This window comes from Crocuta crocuta, unplaced genomic scaffold (assembly GCF_008692635.1).
Source record: "Crocuta crocuta isolate KB4526 unplaced genomic scaffold, BGI_CrCroc_1.0 scaffold655, whole genome shotgun sequence".
NCBI lineage: Eukaryota > Metazoa > Chordata > Mammalia > Carnivora > Hyaenidae > Crocuta > Crocuta crocuta.
In genome coordinates, this window is record NW_027528348.1 from 223647 (window position 1) to 242677 (window position 19031).

The 19031-nt window shown below is 46.2% G+C and overlaps 1 protein-coding gene and 1 non-coding gene across 2 annotated transcripts in view; one reads left to right on the forward strand and one right to left on the reverse strand.

The window, feature by feature from the left end:
* The window catches only part of OSBPL10 (oxysterol binding protein like 10), a 221406-nt gene extending 202829 nt beyond the window's left edge, over positions 1-18577 (reverse strand). Inside the window, exons 1-2 of the mRNA XM_077753734.1 lie at positions 18554-18577; positions 18291-18343 (exon numbers count right to left, since the gene is read on the reverse strand). Of these exons, the coding sequence (XP_077609860.1) occupies positions 18291-18343; positions 18554-18577 (77 nt within the window). The remainder of the gene's footprint in view (positions 1-18290; positions 18344-18553) is intronic.
* On the forward strand, positions 6884-6990 carry LOC144223040 (U6 spliceosomal RNA). Its single transcript, XR_013332535.1, has one exon. It is a non-coding gene; the product is annotated as a U6 spliceosomal RNA (small nuclear RNA).
* Positions 18578-19031: the final 454 nt, after the last annotated feature.

The following is a 19031-nucleotide window of genomic DNA, read 5'->3' on the forward strand; positions in this document are numbered from 1 at the left end:
GGGGGGGGGGGGGGTAGGAAAGGTAAGGACCTGAATAGGCTTCAAGGAAAAGGTCTAGCCGTTGGTTGGAACGGAGAAAGGGTCTGACATCTCTCTCTACCACTTCTACAAACCCATTGATTAGGAACCTGTCAGCACTGCTCTCTCCCTAGAGGCAGTTTCCCAAATGCATCCTGTTTAAACAACTCACCCTATATTTGCAAAGCCATTTTCAAGAAGCTGGTACAAAGAAATGAATTGAATGTTGTTCTTCTTTTGCCCAATAAGGATGACAGAATAACCAAACGATGTCACATTATGCAGGATACGGGGACACATTAATATTTTTTTCATCAAGCTTACATCTTAATTTTAACCTGTCTCCACTGGAAAAAAAAATGTCCACTGCATCCTAAAATAGTGTATTAAAATGCAAATACACAAGTTTGAATCGTGTGCACTAAGGAAGGTCATCAATAATTTACTCCCTTTCTAAAGATAGTTTAAAACTATCGTGTTTGGAGAGAGCTGATGGGGAGTCCTTTTGTTAAGGATTACAGCCGACTACACCCAGTATTCCTTCAGGATGGCCTCAGAAAGGGAAATTAGCTTGTGTCACAAAAGGTAAAAGCTGTCCATACGGCACTAAGGAGGGCAATCCGGGTCAGTCACATCCCCCGGGAGGAAAGAAATTAAATTTGGTTTCCCGCAGGGTCAATGCTCTGTCAAGTACTGCTGTTCAGAGCCTGCAGTTATAACTGAAAGTCACAGATTTCATGCTAAATAGGAAAAGTTAGCCATGTTTCTAAATCAGGCTTCCTAAGTGAAGTCACTAGATAAAATCCTAACACATTCTTACGGGTCTTTTGTCTAGAGAAATGATAAAGACAAACCTAACGCCTATTTTTTTGAATTACTGTCTGAGGTTTAGGATGCAACCTGACCGATGTGCAGGTGAGATTTAATTGTATACAGAGTGAACATATTTTATTTGCCATGTTAACAAAGCAAAGAATGTGCTGGGGAGAGGGAACCAGGGGAGGAATCAAATCCATGGAGAGAACCATCTTAACCGCTAGGACGCTTCCTGGGGGCCCCACTGGCCAACTGTAAAGCCAGGGGCCTGGCGTGCAGCAGGCCCCTTCCTCGGAAGGGCTGCGGACCAGCCACCGCCTACTGCCCGCTGCTTAGAAACCCCGCACAAGGGCCCACACACGCTCACGGGCATTTACACCTACATACGCGTGCACTCACACATACACTGATGCTCAAGTGCTCTCACACACGCACCTGCACACATGTACTCAGAACACGCACTCATGCTCACACACATGCACATCCACTCTGGCGCTCACACAGCATACACATCTAACACTCATGTGTGCACACACATTCACACTCTCCTGCACATGCTCTCACTCACTGCCTTACACACACACACACACACACACACACACACACACACAGCACCCTTTCCTAGCACTGCTTCCCAATTCTTGCATCCCTGAGAGCGTCATCTGTCTACCCCTGTAGCCTTTAATCTCCCGTCTCGTTAAGGTTCAACGTTAAAATGTGAAAGCTGAAAAAAAACCATATTTTACGGCAGGAACAGAGCCTGGAACCGCCCTGGCCAGACCCCAGCCAGGAGCAGAGATGTAAGGGAATGTGGGGCAAGCGTCGGGAAGAAGCTCGTTAATGCTGAGGTTGCAGCAGGTGCAACCAAATCACAAGAGAATTCTAAAGAGAAGAAAGTGCCAAGAAAAAACAAAGAAAATCTGCCTTTGAAGAGAAACTTTGCTAGACAGGCTGGTCCTGACAAAAAGCTAAATCACTGCATCTGAACTGCAAAGTGCAAATTAAGAAGCCAAGAGTAAAGGCCCGGGGAAGGGGAGGCCATCATCCTGTCCGTGACACTGAGCAGGCGCCTTTCACACCTGGGTTGTTATTTCCAAGAGACTGTGTCCCCGGAGGCTCGGCCCCTTCTCTCTACATCTGACTCCAGGGCCAGGGCCTTGGGGACCCCCTGCCTGCCAGGCCTGCCGCCCCCCACCCCCACTTATAAGCTCCCAACTGAGCACAGACGCTCAGGCAGTCCTTCCGCCTGAGATGGGCCTCACCTGCCTCGGGCACCCGACTTCTGAGAACCACCTGACCGACTGCTAGAGCTCACCAAACACGGCACAGTGGGGACCTTGGCCTTGTCCCCACCAAGGACAACAGCGATCCTGGTCTTCCACTTAAGGTTCTTTTCTGGGTTGGATAATTTCCAACCGACTCTTCCAGAATCCCAGGCCACATCTCGCCAACACACCAAAATGGCAGAGCGGAGACCCTCTCACAGAGGCTGGCGTCTCCGCCCCCCACATCCTGCCCTCCTCCACGGAGGCAAGCCCCTAGAGAACTTGACCGAGGCAGGCACAGGGCTGCAAGGAGCCAATCTTCCCAGCACTGCACACGTGGATTCTGGAGGTTTCGGCTGCCCTCCAATTCCCTCTGTCTACAACCAATCGAGACGTCACCATTTCTGACATGTAGAATCCCATTTCTAAAACGTCCCCACCCTCTGTTTACAGAAAATTAAAAATGGGGGAAATCAGCAAAGTATATTCAGTCTGTGAAAGAGGACAGGAGAGGCGCCTGGGTGGCTCAGGTCATGATCTTGCAGTTCATGAGTTGGAGCCCCACGTCAGGCTCTGTGCCGACAGCTCAGATTCTGTGTCTCCCTCTCTCTCTGCCCCCCCCCCACTTGTGCTGTCTCTCTCTCTCTCTCTCAAAAGTAAAACAATTTTTAAAATTTTTAAAAAGAGGAGGGGAAATATCAAATTTGTGGGTGTATTTTACCAAATTTACCTTATTGAGCCCTTCTCATCTCCAGAGAGCAAGATATCAAAGTTCTCCACAACGTCATCTCCTCCTCAAGGCTGCCAGTCACATTCGAGAGGCAATTTATGCCTCCCCAAGTGGGTCTGTAACCCCTCTGGTCTCCTCACCAGGGAAGAAGGTCACACTTGTGACCCTCAGAGTTTGTGACTCAGGAGAGAAGACCAGTGTTCCTGAATTTCTCTCCCGGCAACCCGGAGAGGAAGATGCTGGATCCTAGCACCAAAACCTTCCAAGTTCCAAGGCACAATAGTCAAGCTTTAACGTCTGGAATCCTCTTAACTCTTAGAACTTATGAAGGCTGGTAGTGTTACGTGTCTGTGGATTCCCAACCCTCTGGAACCTTCCTGAGTATAATCTGAAACCATTGCACAAGGAGGGAGGGAGGCAAGACACACAGGCCCCTCCAGGTTGGTGGTGGCAGCTTCGCGAGCAAAGGGAACTTGCAGAGAAGGCTTGTCTTGGGTGGCGGCAAGATCAGTAGATCCACTCGCCCACCCTCCAAATAATAAGGGTTTATAGAGAGGACTTCAGTGGGTGCAGCCGTGTACATCACGGAAGTCACTCTCTCAAGGCTGCGTCCTCGGTGCAGCCACTGGGGGCAGGAAAAGCAAGCAGAAGCCACATTCCAAGGACTGGGGAGGGATTGAGGAACCTCCCAGGGCCCAGGGCCCGCTCCTGGTCAACTGATGGTCACATCTCCTTGATGACCTTCCTCAACAATCTCCAGTACCGACTACTCAACTTATGACCAGAGATTTCCACCACTGCCACTACCACCCAGCAAAGCACCACGAGACAGGGATTCCAACGTACTCCAGAAGGTACTAAGTTGTCATCACCAAACCCGGGGACAAGTATACTCTATTACATAAGAACTCGGTCAGGGCACCTGGGAGGCTCAGTCAGTTAAGCATCTGACTTCCACTCAGGTCAGGAGCTCCCAGTCCATGAGTTTCGAGCCCTGTATCTGGCTCTGTGCTGACTGATGGCTCAGAACCTGGAACCTACTTCAGATTCTGTGTCTCCCTCTCTCTCTGCACCTTCCCTGCTCTCTCTCTCTCTCTAAAATAGACATTTAAAAAATTTTTTAAAAAAGAACTTGGTCATGCAATACTATAAGTTTAACCTCAAGGGATCAGAAAAACTTCGTATAATATGGCTTGTCTATAGCAGAACCATTATGTTACCCTTCAAACCTCTTAAAGACATATAAACTGAACCATTAATACAAATAATTTCTAATATTTAGAGACCACTTTCTACATGCCATGTATTATCATTCCTACCAACTCATCTATGCCTCCCAGCAATCCTAGGAAATAGATATGATCATAACCTCTTTCTACAGATGAAAAATTCCAAGCGATATACAGTTAACAACTTGTTCACAATCTTACAGAGAAGAAATGATGGGACTAGATTTTAACTCCGGCAATCTAGCTTTACAGCTCATGGCTCTAAACCGTTAAGATTTTGTGTGTAGGGGCGCCTGGGTGGCTCAGTCGGTTAAGCATCCGACTTTGGCTCAGGTCTTGGTCTCACGGTTCATGGGTTTGAGCCCCGCGTCGGGCTCTGTGCTGACAGCTAGCTCAGATCATGGATCCCACTTCAGATTCTATGTCTCCCTCTCTCTCTGACCCTCCCCTGCTCACACTCTCTCTCTCTCAGAAATAAATAAAAACATTAAAAAAAAAAAGATCCTGTGTGTGGATTAAAATATAGGGATGCAAAAACAGAGAGTCAAAAATACATAAAGCAAACAGAAATGCAAAAAGAAAATACCATGCAATCAGATTGGGAGGTGGTAGAATCCTATCACCCAGAATTGGAAGGATATGCAGATTCAAGACAACATAAGCACAAGTTTTATTTGAAATTTTACAAATAATTAGGGCACCTGGGTGGGTTAGTCGGTTGAGTGTCCTACCCTTGATTTTGGCTCAGGTCTTGATCCCAGGGTCGTGAAATCGAGCCTGCACTGAGCATTGAGCCTGCTTAAGATTCTCCGTCTGTCTGTCTGTCCATCTGTCTGTCTGTCTCTCTCTCTATCTCTCTCTCTCTCTCCCCCCCGCCCCTCCCTGCCTCAAACATGGACAAGTGCACGCTCTCTCTCTAAAAAATAAAAATAAATAAGTATAAAATAATTCTCCAAATAATTATATCCCTCAGTGAAAAATATGACTTTTTAAATATGCATGAAACATTTCCCAAAACATTGCCAAAAAAACAAGAAATAGAAATTTTACAGGTCACATTCTTTAACTACAATTCATAACGGAATGACTAGTATATTAAAGACTTCAGTCTTTAAAAACTAAAGAGTTTAGTTTTAATAATATAACTAAATATAATTATCATAGTATAACTTGATATACATTTAGGAGACAAATATGAGTGAATATTTTTAAACTATTAGGGTAGGGAGGGCATAACAGAGGCAAAACCATAACTAAACATATTGACACATTCTAAGAAGAAAAATCTCTGAAGTAAAAAATAATCCATACATAAAATTAACAGACAACTAATAATGTAAAGCTTTAAAAATACTGAAATGTCTTGCTTTCCAAAAAGAACATTCCTTAGAGTTGGGGTTGACCCCTTCCTGCTTTTGAAACAGTTAAGCATCTTGTTAAAAATGTGGATTTCTGACTCCAACCCAGACCTAAAGAATCAGAGTCCTTGTGGATGAGTCAGGAAGTCAGGAATGTGAATTTCAAAGTTGCCCTAAAACGCCCTGAAGTAGAAGATCCAGTGCAAAATCAGAGACAGAATAAAACCTTACAGTGTTATCCACCAGCCTAGTTTCTTCTCATCCATTCAGTTTTCCACACAACCATTCCCTCGGCAAATGTCTGAGCACCTGCCCGCCCATAGAGTCGAGCAGCATTTATTATTTAAGTGTGAGACGACCTCATTTTGTCTTAGTCTGAACGAGCCCAAGCCCAGCTCCTAAATCACAACAACCCGGGCTGTGGATTTCTTGACTCTGTCACTTTGGAATTATTTTTGAAAAAGATTTAAGGAAAAGGTACTAAACCACTTGGCATGAAGCTCCTGCATAATGGGATCATCAACCAGCATTATGTAGGTGCTCGCCTGCACAGGGGGGCCCAGGGGCCGGGTTGAAGGAACCACTTCAAGATTAAGAGCCACCAGCCGCCTACGAACCACCTGATAAAGCAAGAGCATAAGTCAACGTTAACTTTGAACACATGATTTGATGCCCTGCGCTCAGATTTGATGGATGAGGAGATTCAATCTGCTTTTAAAGACTAGGTGATTTAATTCCAAAAGCAAGAACGGAGACCTGTCTAACAAGGATGAATACAGGCTTTCAGAATATTGCCTCTCACCTTCCGAACTCCTGTTAACTCTTGAGTTCCTGGTGCCTTTAAACTGTAAAATATCAAGAGGGGTCGTAAAGCACACAGCTCTCGATTCCACTCTTGCCCTCGACAACACAGGTGACCTACCTGGAGGTCCTTACAACGGGCTGAGACTTGAGTCCCTGCTTTGTACTAAAAGGTTGAACACACACATCGAGTCACCTTGAAAGAGATTCCAATACTTACTAAAGCCCCAGGGTGAAGACGGGTAGGCATCCTCAGCCTGGCTCCCACGGAGATGAAGGGGGCTGGGAAGCCGGCCTGTGGAGACCCACCAGGGGAAGTGACATCAGAAGATTCCCAGGTTCAGCTTTGCCCCCAAATATCCAACTGGGTCAGGTCCTAAACCCCACTATGCCTGGATGGAGGGATCTTTCTTTGCCCTAGGATGACTCAGCACAGAAGACAGATAAAAGATTTGGTAGTAAGAGGCCTGGCTGTGGCCCAGACCTGAGCTGACATGATCATGACCCGAGCTGAACTCAAGAGTCAGAAGCTTAACCGACTGAGCCACCCAGGGGTCCCACATGAGTATTTTATTAAGTACAGCTTATCTACAGGCTTTATCTACAGGTTTTCAAGCTTTCGCTGCATCAGAATCACCTGGAAGCTTGTTAAAAACACAGCTTCCAGTGCTCGCTTAGGCAGCACATATACTAAAATTGGAACGATACAGAGAAGATTAGCATGGCCCCTGCACAAGGATGACACGCAAATTCATGAAGCGTTCCATATTTTATCAATCAATGTGATACATCACATCAACAAAAGAAAAGATAAAAACCATATGATCCTGTCAATAGATGCAGAAAAAGCATTTGACAAAATATAACATCCCTTCTTAATAAAGACTATAGAGAAANAGAACTCGAGGGTGTTATGCTTAGCGAAATAAATCAGGCAGAAAAGGACAAATATCATATATTTGCACATATGGGAGGATTGGGAGGAACTTAACGGAGGACCATGGGGGAGAAATGGTGGGGGAAAGGGAGAGAGGCAAACCATGAGAGACACTTGAATGCTGAGAACAAACTGAGGACTGATGGGTGGGGGGGGGGGGGGGAGATGGGCATGGAGGAGGCACTTGTGGGGATGAGCACTGGGTGTTCTATGGAAACCAACTTGACAATAAACTATCTGTAAAAAAAAACACAAACAAAAAAACCCAGCTTCCACGGGGTGTTGTGTGGAAGCAATGAATCACGGGAATCTACTCCCGAAGCCAAGAGCACACTATATACACTGTACATTAACTAACTTGACAATAAATCATGTTAAAACAACCACCACAACAGCAACAACAGCTTCCTGGACCCCTCTCCCAGAGCTCCTGAGTCAGGTCTGGTGTGGATCACGAGAATTTGAATTTTTTTTTTTCTTTTTTAAGATTTTTAAGTAATCTCTACATCCAACATGGGGCTCAAACCCACAATCCCTAAATCAAGAGTCGCATGCTCTACTGACTGAGCCGGCCTGGCACCCCGAGAATTTTGATTTCTAACCCATCCCAGGGTGAAGCAGATGCTGCTGATGGGGCCACACGTCAAGAACCACGCTTTCTCATTTGGGTGACAAGGCACTTTATCCAGTCTGTTCTTCTGCTGATCAGTCCACCATTACTGGGCCTAAAGATCGGCCCCATTAGAAAACAAAGTCCAAGGGGCGCCTGGGTGGCTCAGTCAGTTAAGCACCCAGCTTGGGCTCAGGTCATGATCTCACGGTTCATGGGTTTGAGCCCCGCGTCAGGCTCTGTGCTGACAGCTCAGAGCCTGGAGCCTGTTTCAGATACTGTATCTCCCTCTCTCTCTGACCCTCCCCTGCTCACACCCTCTCTCAGAAATAAATAAAACATTTAAAAAATTTTTTTCTAAAAAGGAAAAGAGAACAAAGTCCAAAAGCACACAGCACATTCCCAAACACAGATGGTAAATGGGACCTGACCCTGATGTTAACATTGCATCATGTCAGCAGTCTGGTTAATTGACCACAATGCCAACAAGGCAGAACTTAAAACAAGAGCCCGGATTTCTTCTTTTGTCAGGGTGCCACGGAAATATTATTTGCCAAGGACTAATACCCGATTCTCAACATGAGCAGTTGTACAAGGGTTCTTTGATGTGGATACTTTCACTCATTTTATGGCTAGAGAAAAGAGAAGTGGGGCGCCTGGGGGGCTCAGTCGGTTGGGTGTCTGACTTCAGCTGAGGTCATGATCTCACGGTTCGTGGGTTCAAGCCCCGCGTCGGGCTCTGTGCTGACAGCCAGCTCAGAGCCTGGAGCCTGCTTCAGATTCTGTGTCTCCCTCTCTCTCTCTGCCCCTCTCCTGCTCACACTGTCTCTCTCTTTCAAAAATAAACAAACATTTAAAAAAAACTTTTTAAAGAAAAGAATCTATACAAGCCCAACTTTTTAAAGAAATCTGAAGAAAACCTAGTTCCAAACCTAGGTTTTCTTTGCAAGAACCCACTCATTTCTTTAAACAAAGATTTGTTTTCACAGAGTCCCTACAGTGTGCTTGGCACCCTGTGCCAAGGGCTAAGGGTATACTGGTGGTGGGGGGTGGGGGGGTAGATGAGGTCCCTGCTCTGATGAGGGGCAGGATAGAGGAACGACACCCACAGACAATCAAATATTCACTAAAACAATACAAAACTATAGCTGTGGTGTCCTGTGTGGAAAAGAATAGAACATGACCTGGTTAGGTAGTTCCTGAGGACAAAACATCCATCAGCTGAAGAGATAAACAAAATGTGATATACACATACGATGGAATACTATTTAGTAATAAAAAAATATCAATACCTGACGAATCTCAAAAGAAGTATGCTAAGTAGGGGCACCTGGGTGGCTCAGTCAGTTAAGTGTCCGACTTCAGCTCAGGTCATGAGCCCACGGTTTGTGGGCTCAAGCCCCGTGTTGGGCTCTGTGCTGACAGTGCAAAGCTTGCTTGGGATTTATATTCTTTCTTTCTCTCCTCTCTCTGCCCTCCCTCACTCTCCCTCCCTCTCTCTCTCAAAATAAATAAACTTAAAAAAAAAAAAGTATTATGCTAAGTAAAGGAAGGCAAATGCAAGAGATGATGCATTATATATGATTTCATTTATACGAAATGTTCCAAAAGGGAAATTCATAGTGAGAAAATGCAGATGAACAGCTGAGAGAGCAGAATGAACCACAGACCAGCTACTGGGAATTTTTTTCAGTGATAGAAATATTCTCAAATGGGACTGTGGTGACAGTCGCACAACTATATAAAGTAATTTTTAAAAAACCTGAATTGTACACTTACAACGGGTGTTTTTTTACGGTGTATAAATTACACCTTGATAAAAGTGTTTAATGTAAGACACTTCCGCGTTCCTGGCACCAGCCTAGACCAGGGTGGAGCGGCGGAATTAGTGCAGGGGTATACCAGCAGGATGTGATGAGGAACAGAAAATTAAGCTTGGGTAATTCTGTACCTGAGGTACAATTTAAAATTTCCAAGAGGTGTCAATGAGCAGTTGGGCGAATGGGTCTGGAGCCCAGAGGAGATCTGAGCTACAGCTATCAAGTTGAAATCGCCTGCAAATAAGTAGCAACTGAGGCCAAAGGCATGTATGAAATTACCCAGAAAGAGAATACAGGGAGGAAAGGGGGGACAGGGAGGAATATTCTTAAAATCAAGATGTGGGTGGGGCACCGGGAGGCTCAGTCAGTTAAGTGTCCAACTCTTGATTTTGGCTCAGGCCGTCATCTCATGGTCTGTGGGTTCCAGCTCCACTGACAGTGTGGAGCCTGCCTGGGATTCTCCCTCCCCCACCCTCTGGCCTCCCCCACTCTCTCTCTCTCTTTCTCTCTCAAAATAAATATAATAAATTAAAAAGAAAAAAAAGATGTGGAGAACCTAATCATAAACAACAAAAGAGGCAGAGAACACAAGGCAGAGGGCTAGAAGGAAACCAGAATCCCAGAAAGAGAAGGTTTAAGAAAGGAGGCTGTGACTACCTGTGCTGAATGCTGACAAAATGTCAGTAAGATAAGAACTGACTCGTGCTACTTGTGACCATACCCCGATCTGTTCTTTTCTGATTCATGGGTTGCCACAACCCTACTTTACTGTCACGCCTATTGGGACTTGTTGATACAGCAAATGCCAAGAAAGAGGGGGAAAGAATTTCTCCTACCTTCCAAGCAGTTATTGCTCAAGTTTCCCACGTGTTTCCCAGTATCCACGTTCCAGGTTTATGGGGAGCAGTGGAGAGATTCCTGGGTGGAACCCCAGGTCTGCAACTTGTGCTCGGGCCCTGACTGACTCACAGTCTGAAACCAAGTGTAGCACAGACTGCTGGCCTCCCAACCGAACACTCATTCTCTCCTCTGTCTCGAATCAAGAGAACTCTTAACTTTTCTGTGCCGGAACCCACTTCCCACCCTTCCTTTCAGGTTTGTGCAGTCACCTGACCACATTTGTTCCAGCTGGATTCCTTCCCCTGAGTTCCTGGAAGCTGGATGTGATGGTTGGAATGCCAGCTTTGAAGAAACAGTCACAGCCTGTAGACGGTGAAGGGGAAAGTCTGAAAGGGCTTGGGTCTCTGAAATCTGTGGAACCGCAGCCCCCACACACACCAACCTTAAAAAACTTACCCCCAAACTCTTGTGTGACATAAAAATAAAGGCGGCATATCGGAATCACGTTACGGACTGACTTTTGTCCTCTCCAGATTTGTATGTTGAAGCCCTAACCTCCCACATGACAATATTTGGAGATAGGGTCTATAAGGAAGAAATTAAGGTTAAATTAAGTTAGATTATCAGGGTGCAGCACTGGTCTGGGAGAATCAGTGCCCTATAAGAAGAGACTCCATAGAACAAGCTATGCATGTGTGTGTGTGTGTGTGTGTGTGTGTCCACGTGCACGCACACAGCAAGACGGAAATCATCTACGACCAAAAGAAGAGGCCTCAAAATGAAACCCACCTTGTTGGCACCGGCCTCCAGAAAGGAAATAAATTTCTGTGGTTGAAGCCACCCAGTGTGTGGAATGTTTTAGAGAGCCCTTTCACAGCTCCCAGCATGCACACAGACAATTCAGTGAGGGTTTCCAGGAGGGAAACCCAGGCATTAGTAGTTTTCCAAGCCTCCCAAGGTGCCTGCAACTGCACCCAAATTTGCGAGCCAGTGGCTGGCACCACCTTTCTGTGGTTCTATGAATCACAGCGGAACCCTGTTCCTAACTGACACATGAAACCCATCAGACTCATCTTCTGGGGACCAGTGTGCGCTGTTAAAACAGGAGTCTAAGGCTCACAACTTCCACCAGTATTTAGCAACCCTCTTAAAGGCCAAACGCCGAGGATACGCTGGGAAACAGCGCATAGTGTCTGCTCTCAAGAAGCTTATAGTTATGGTGCCTGAAAACATACATGAATTTGTCCTACAAGCAAAAGCAACAAATTATGTAACTACTGTTAATTATTTGGGTTAAACTCAATGTGGAACCCAGAAAAAAGTAACATGGATGAGGAGCAATCATATCACTGTATTAAGTGAAAGATAACAGCCTATTATAAAACTAAACAGTGTTTCAGAAATCACTCAGCAATTAACTGCTGAGAATAACTTAACATTCATGCTACATCCCCTTTACACATGTATACACACGCAGCATTAGAAACTGTGCTTGGGGTGCCTGGGTGGCTCAGTCGGTTAACAGTCCAAAGCTTGGTTTCAGCTCAGGTCATGATCTGACGTTTTGTGAGTTCGAGCCCCGCGTTGGGCTCTGTGCTGATAGAACAGAGCCTGCTTGGGATTCTGTCCCCCTCCCCCCCTCTCTCTCTCTCTCTCAAAATAAATTAATCTTCCCCCACCAAGTCTTCTCATCTGGGGCGGACAGACAAGCACCCAAGCTTCTGTCACTCCTCTCCCAGAAAGAGAACAGGCAGGGCAGCTAAACATCACAAAGCAACAGAAAGTATCTGACAAGGGCAAAGAGAAAAGAAATGAGAAACGACACTGTAACTGGGGAAGGGAGGAAAGAATGGAAAATTTCACACTGCAAGAAGCAGACCTAATAGAAAAAAAAATAAAAAACACACTTAAATACTTTAAGCAGCCTCCGTGAGCTACAGGAGGACTACTGGAAACTGGAACAGAAGGCGGCAGATAAAACCACCAACTGAATATCCTGAGTTTGAAAAATAAGCTTTGTAATAGGACCCTTAATGGATTGGTAGCAGAGCAGAATGGGTGGAAGAATGAATGGGTGAGCTGGAAGATTAATCAAGGCACTCTCGCTGAAGGCAACAGGACCGGATTTTAAATGTGGGGGAAAAAATGTGATAAAACAGAAGTGTCAACATCCATCTCTCAGCAGTTCCACAGAGGGAGGGAAAGAAAAGAATAAAAAGTGAAGGGGAAATGTTTAAAGAAATAAGAACCAGGAATTTGCCATAATAAAGAGGCAACACTTCAGGTGTTGAAAGAACTCACAGAAAGCCAAGAAGGTTGAAGGAGAAAAAGCCCTTACCTAGATCTATGATAGTAAAATTATTAATTAGAGAGAGAGAATACATGTAAAAATTTCCAGAGAGAAAAGGCAGAAAACCTGTAAAGAAAAAAATATCAGATTGACATCAGAATTTTCAATAGCAATACTAGATGTAAGAAGACAACAGAATACTTTCAAATTGCAAAGGAAATGAAATCATGCCATTTGCAGCAACGTGGATGGAATTATGCTAAGTGAAATAAGTCAGTCAGAGAAAGACAGATATCATATGTTCTCACTCCTATGTGGAACTTGAGAAACTTAACAGAAGACCATGAGGAAGAGGGAGGGGAAAAATAGTTATAAACAGAGAGGGAGGGAGGCAAACCATAAGAGACTCTTAAATACAGAGAACAAACTAAGGGTGGATGGAGGGTGGGGTAGAGGGGGAAATAGGTGATGGGCATGAAGGAGGGCACTTGTTGGGATGAGCACTGGGTGTTGTACGTAAGCAATGAACCACGGGAATCTACCCCCAATACCAAGAGTACACTGTACACACTGTATGTTAGCCAACCTGACAATAAATTATATTTAAAATAAAAAAGAAAATGACATCAGAATACTTTCAAATTGCAAAGGAAAAAAATCTCAGAAGCCTTAGTTTGGTATCCAGCTGATTATCATTAAATGTAAAGGTGAGGGGCGCCTGGGTAGCTCAGTCAGTTCAGCATCCAACTCTTGATGTTGGCCCAGGTCATGATCTCACGGTCATGGGATCAAGCCCCGCATCAGGCTCTGCACTGACAGTGCCTGGCACACACAAAGGTGTTTAATATGCATTTAAAATACAACATCGCTTTGAGGAAATCACTTAACCTTTCAGTGCCTCCCTTTCCAATCTGTAAAATGGAGCTAAGAAGACCCCACTTCATAGACTGTACTAAGGCTGGTGTGAGCTAATACACACACATAAAGCACTTGAAAGGTGTGCCTGGCACATGGAAAGCGCTCACTAAGAGGCTGCTTCTTGCCAGTCCCAATGCAGCTGCCCAAGTCCGTCACCAGGGCCCTGGCACCTTCTCTGAAGCCTTGTATTCCACAGGCGGCAGTGAGGGAGAAGGGCCAGCCCAACAATGCAGACAGCACAGCATGCAGGAAGTTGGGAATTCTGACCTTCCACTTCCAGGCCCTTCCTGCTGGACCCACTTTCTATGCCAAAGATACACCAGATACACGAGGCCCTAGCAAAGAGCATTCCCACAGTCCTTCCCAGATTATTCGTTCAGCAGATATGCGGAGCCCCTACTAAGTCAGACACTGCTCTAGGAACCAGGCAAGGGGGTGGGGACGTGGGACAAAAATTACACCTTCATCCCATGGTCCCTCAACGGAGGAGAGCTGGGAAGGTAGAGAAGAAAATAATTGCTAAGATCTGTCTAGCCCTCTGATGTGGGTGTTATCATCACCCCTCTCTTTAAAGACAGGGAAGGGGCGCCTGGATGGCTTAGTCGGTTAAGTGTTTGACTCTGGATTTCAGCTCAGGTCATGATCCCACAGATTGTGGGTTCAAGCCCCACACATTGGACTCTGCGCTGACATCGCAGAGCCTTCTTAGCATTCTCTCTCTCCCTCTCTCTCTCTCTCTCTGCCCCTGCCCGGCTCACATGCGTGCTCTTTCTCTCTCTGTCTCTCAAAAATAAGTAAATAAACATTTTTTAAAAATAAAGACAAGAAACCCAAGGCACAGAGAAGGTCTCTCACTTACCAGAGTCACACAACCCATCAAGAGCAAAGACGTGAGTCCAAGCAACCTGGCCCCTACCATTACCCTATCCCACCTCTCCCCAAAAGACAGGAGCATCCTAAATCTTCCACCTCAGAACAAGGGGCCTCGACTTTAAGGAATCTAAAAGCAGGGTCATAGCAAGTCGGAAGGAACACTGCTTAGGAAATGGCGAATGTTCAGCCTGGAAGCCAAAGGTACGGTGTCTGCTAAAACCAGTGAGCTAAGCCTGCCCGGGAGTAATTTCTCCTCAAGGGACTGTGCAGGCAGCTGACGCCTGGAAGGAGGGAAGGCAAGGAGACAGAAGGGGGAAATCTGAACCTCCCTCTCCAAGGCCGCTGGGCTCCACCGAGGAGAGAGATCGTGTATTTGGCCATGTCTGGCACCCTGAGCGCTGGCTCGCTCACTCCTTGGTCCTTCCACCCCCAGTTCTCCATATCTACTCTAATTCACTTTCTCCTCCCACCCGGCCTTAGCCTTATGGCTTGAGCACCTTCCCCCAGCATCCCAGACCGGCAGGGAACCCAGAAGCGTAACAGCTGCCCCGTCAGCTTATCCCAGGGCTGCAGAGAAGATGAAGACCAGGCCCAGCAATTAGCAGCAGGCACTAACACAAGAATCGGCCCAAACGATGTCTGGCCATCACATCAGGCTGCCACAAAGGGCCCTGGAAACATACACATGTGTCCAAGATCAAATCCACTTGCTGGCTAGCTGGCTCTCCCTGGTGTTTCATTAGACCAACCCGAAAGCGTCACGCCTATCAAAAATGCCACCCAAAACAAGATTAGCATCTCACCTGTTCCTCCAACACATAGTCCGAGGCTTCCATGCCACAGGACCCACCGTGACCACAGTACCCAATTCCAAAACAAAACTGCCTTGAGGTCGCCTGGGCCTGCCTGGGGGGCTGTGTGCACACCTCCGCTCTCTGGGGAACACATAATCCCAAGCGGAGGACAGAGTGGACCAACCTTTCCGCACATTCTCCCTCTCCACAGACTCCCAGGGACCTGAAGCCAAAGCTCTTCCAACCTGGCCTGACCTTGTGGAAACAGCTGGTGTTTTGCCACTTGAGCTCAAATAAAGTTAGAACATCTCCAATTTTCTGGGAAGAGGGAGGGGTCGGTTGATGGACAGAATTCCGTTTTGAGGTTTTCTCCAAAGTATTCTTCCTCAACAAGGAGCAGCTAAAAACGTGTCCGCAGCTGGCCAGTGAGCACAAAACAAACATCTAAGCAACCGAAGATTCAGGGAATCAAAGTATCTACCTTGCAGGACTTCTATGAGGAGCAAATACACTGTTATTTATAAGATGCTTAGAACAGTGCCTGGCCCACAGCAGTGTGTGTGTGTGTGTGTGTGTGTGTGTGTGTGTGTGTGTGTGTGTGTGTAATTTGCGTATATATAATTACTTGTCAAGTAACATACATTAGGGAAATAGTTACCAATTATTCAATCTTACTCTTGGGGCACCTGGGTGGCTCAGTCCGTTAAGCGTCTGACTTTGGTTCAGGTCATGATCTTATGGTTAGTGAGTTCCAGCCCACATTGGGCTCTGTGCTGACAGCTCAGAGCCTGGAGCCTGCTTCCAATTCTGTGCCTCCCTCTTTCTCTGTCCCTCCCCCACTCACACTTTGTCTCTGTCTCTCAAAATTAATGTTAAAAAAAAGTTGTTTTTAACCCTACTCTTGCCTCCTACATAGCTTATTTTTTCAGAGGCATGTGTTTGTGATCTCATACTGGACACGCCTGAGTTGTAACTTCCTAAGGCTCAAATTACATGATGACAGCAAACTTATCAATGTGCCAAAGCATGTTACAGTCCACAAAGAGCAGCATGTCAAAGACTGCTCATCTCAATAATAAGATAATCCCTGGGGCGCCTGGCTGGCTCAGTCAGTAGAGCATGTGACTCTTGATCTTGAGGTCATCAGTTCAAGCCCCATATTGGGTGTATGGCTTACTTACTACAAAGTAAGAAAAAGTTAAGGCCTAATAAGAGAGGAAAACGGAAATTAATAAATTGCCACCAAATTCCAAACATCAATTATATTTTCCAAATCTGGTTTGAAATCTTGATTACACCACCTCCAGATAAAAATATCTAAATTTTGTTTTTAATGTTTATTTGTGAGAGAGAGAGAGACAGAGCACAAGCAGGGGAGGGGCAGAGAGAGAGGGAGACACAGAATTCGAAACAGGCTCCAGGCTGAGCCATCAGCACAGAGCCAGATGTGGGGCTCAAACTCATGAACTGTGAGATCATGACCTGAGCCAAAGTCGGATGCATAACCGACTGAGCCACCCAGGTGCCCCCAAAATATCTAAGATTACTTAAGCAAGGCAGGCAAATGTTGCCTGCCAAGAAACTGTCACTTGATTCACTGTTCTGGCCCTTTGCATCACCTCAAGAAAGGGGAAAGCAGGAGACACAGAAGAATGAAGAGACGTGTGTTCACCACCGATGGGAACAGGCTAGCCTGAATTCTGAAGGCCAGCTGCCACTATTCGATTTTATGAATCTATGCTGCCGTGAAGCGAAATGAGTTGGGGTGTTCCCCAAGGCTGGTCTAGATTTCACCAATGGCACTCAAGACAGTGTACTCAAAGCTGAACCTATGTCCAGGTGTGGGGAGGGCACCCCATCCTTCAGTTTGCCCTGTGCATTACCTGTCACTTCCACCTGACAAACTAGAGCAACCAAACAATCCCTTCACAATAAAGGAACCAAGCTTATTTTTTTTTTAATGTTTATTTATTTTTGAGAGAGAGAGAGACAGAGCATGAGTGGTAGAGGGGCAGAGAGAGAGGGAGACACAGAATCTGAAGCAAGCTCCAGGCTCCGAGCTGTCAGCACAGAGCCCAATGCAGGATTTGAACTCATGGACTGTGAGATCATGACCTGAGCCAAAGGAGGGCACTCAACCTACTGAGCCACCTGAGTGCTCCAAGGGAACCAAACTTGTAATCTCTTTCCACTTGGTTCTTTGAATTTCTCAGCCTCCCCCACAACTACCTCCTCAACTGTTTTTCATAGAATATATCTGACCCCCGCCTCCTACCAACCTCATCCAGAAATAACCCCTCTCTCAATCAGTTCTGCCACGAGCAGGCTGATGGAACTGAAACAGCGGGAACTCACTTGGGGCAGCGGCTGCTTCTGCGTCTTTACTATTACTTATTATTTTTGTTATTACTGTTATCAGTTACAGGACTATCTCTGCCACCTAACCCAGAAACTCCTTTGGGGACATGTCACCTGATGAGGCATCCGTCTGGGCTCAGCACAGCATGGTACATTTAGAGGCGGCTAAAACCTGTTCCCTGAAGGGCCCACTGACCGATCAGTAAATAAGAACTTGTCACTTCATTGTCATCATCCTCATTTACCTATTATCACCACTGTCCCAGCCAGGATATAAAGCTCTTTAAAGCCAAAACTATTCTCCATAAACAAAGACATTTTAGATACTCGAGAGTAGAGAGTATATACGAGACTCTGCACCAGGCTGGGAAAACGGTGAAAACCACCGATTCTGCATCTTGCCCAGGGTACTTACCGCTGATCAAAGACCAGCCAGTTAGCAAAATACTCAATTCCCAACCATTCAGGACCTAATTTATCCATCTAGGGACCATCCCAAACCTCTGGTCCTCTTTCCCCGCTGGCCCCTCTTCCTCTCCAAGCAGGAAAGAAAGGGTGAGAGCCACATCTGTCACGCAGGGCTGACCAGATTGGACCCAACTTTCAGAAATAAAATGGGGGGGGGGGCTCTACCTGATGGTGACAACGATGTTTCTATGACTCACAAAGAACCCACTGAAGTCACACTTGATGTTGAGAAAGCATCACTGAAGTCACGGAAGACAGCTTGCCTGCCAAACCCACTTCTGTAAATACTGTGTCAAGAGAACTTTTACAGCTCCGAGAAGCAGAACATTTCTCCAACCCTCTGGAAGGGCAGTGAAATTACACAGTCTGACTCTGAATTATTGATGTCATAATTTATTGAAAGGTCTCCATTAGGTCATAAGTCACACCCAGATGCAATGCCACACACCCATCCAAGTGTCTGTGACTGGGGATAAGAGCAATATTGAGCCTCTCGTTTGTGAATATCCGCTGTATGCAGGGTTTTATGCCAGATGGGGGTTTGGGGGCTCCCAGAGAGCTCTGACGCTGGAGAATCACTCCAGATCGAGGCTCCAGCAGGCGGTCAGAGAAGCAGGGAAGTCTGTAAAGAGCTGACAGCAACAGTCCAGGCAGAGGTCTATGTCCGCGGGTCATGTACAACATACACGGAGAGTTCACAGGGAAGTCCTTCCCTTCTTATTCTCCGGCACACTTAAGACAGCCCCGAGCCCCTTCTCACCCGCCTGCAGCCTGATTACTCCTTTCTCTATGAGCTGATTTAGAGGCAAGGTGGCCGGCCTGGGTGACGGCGCCAGGTGTCCCTTCTGTGCAAATGCCTGCTTACATCTGTTGTGGCTCACTGGAGAGGACGAGGTTAAGGAAAGG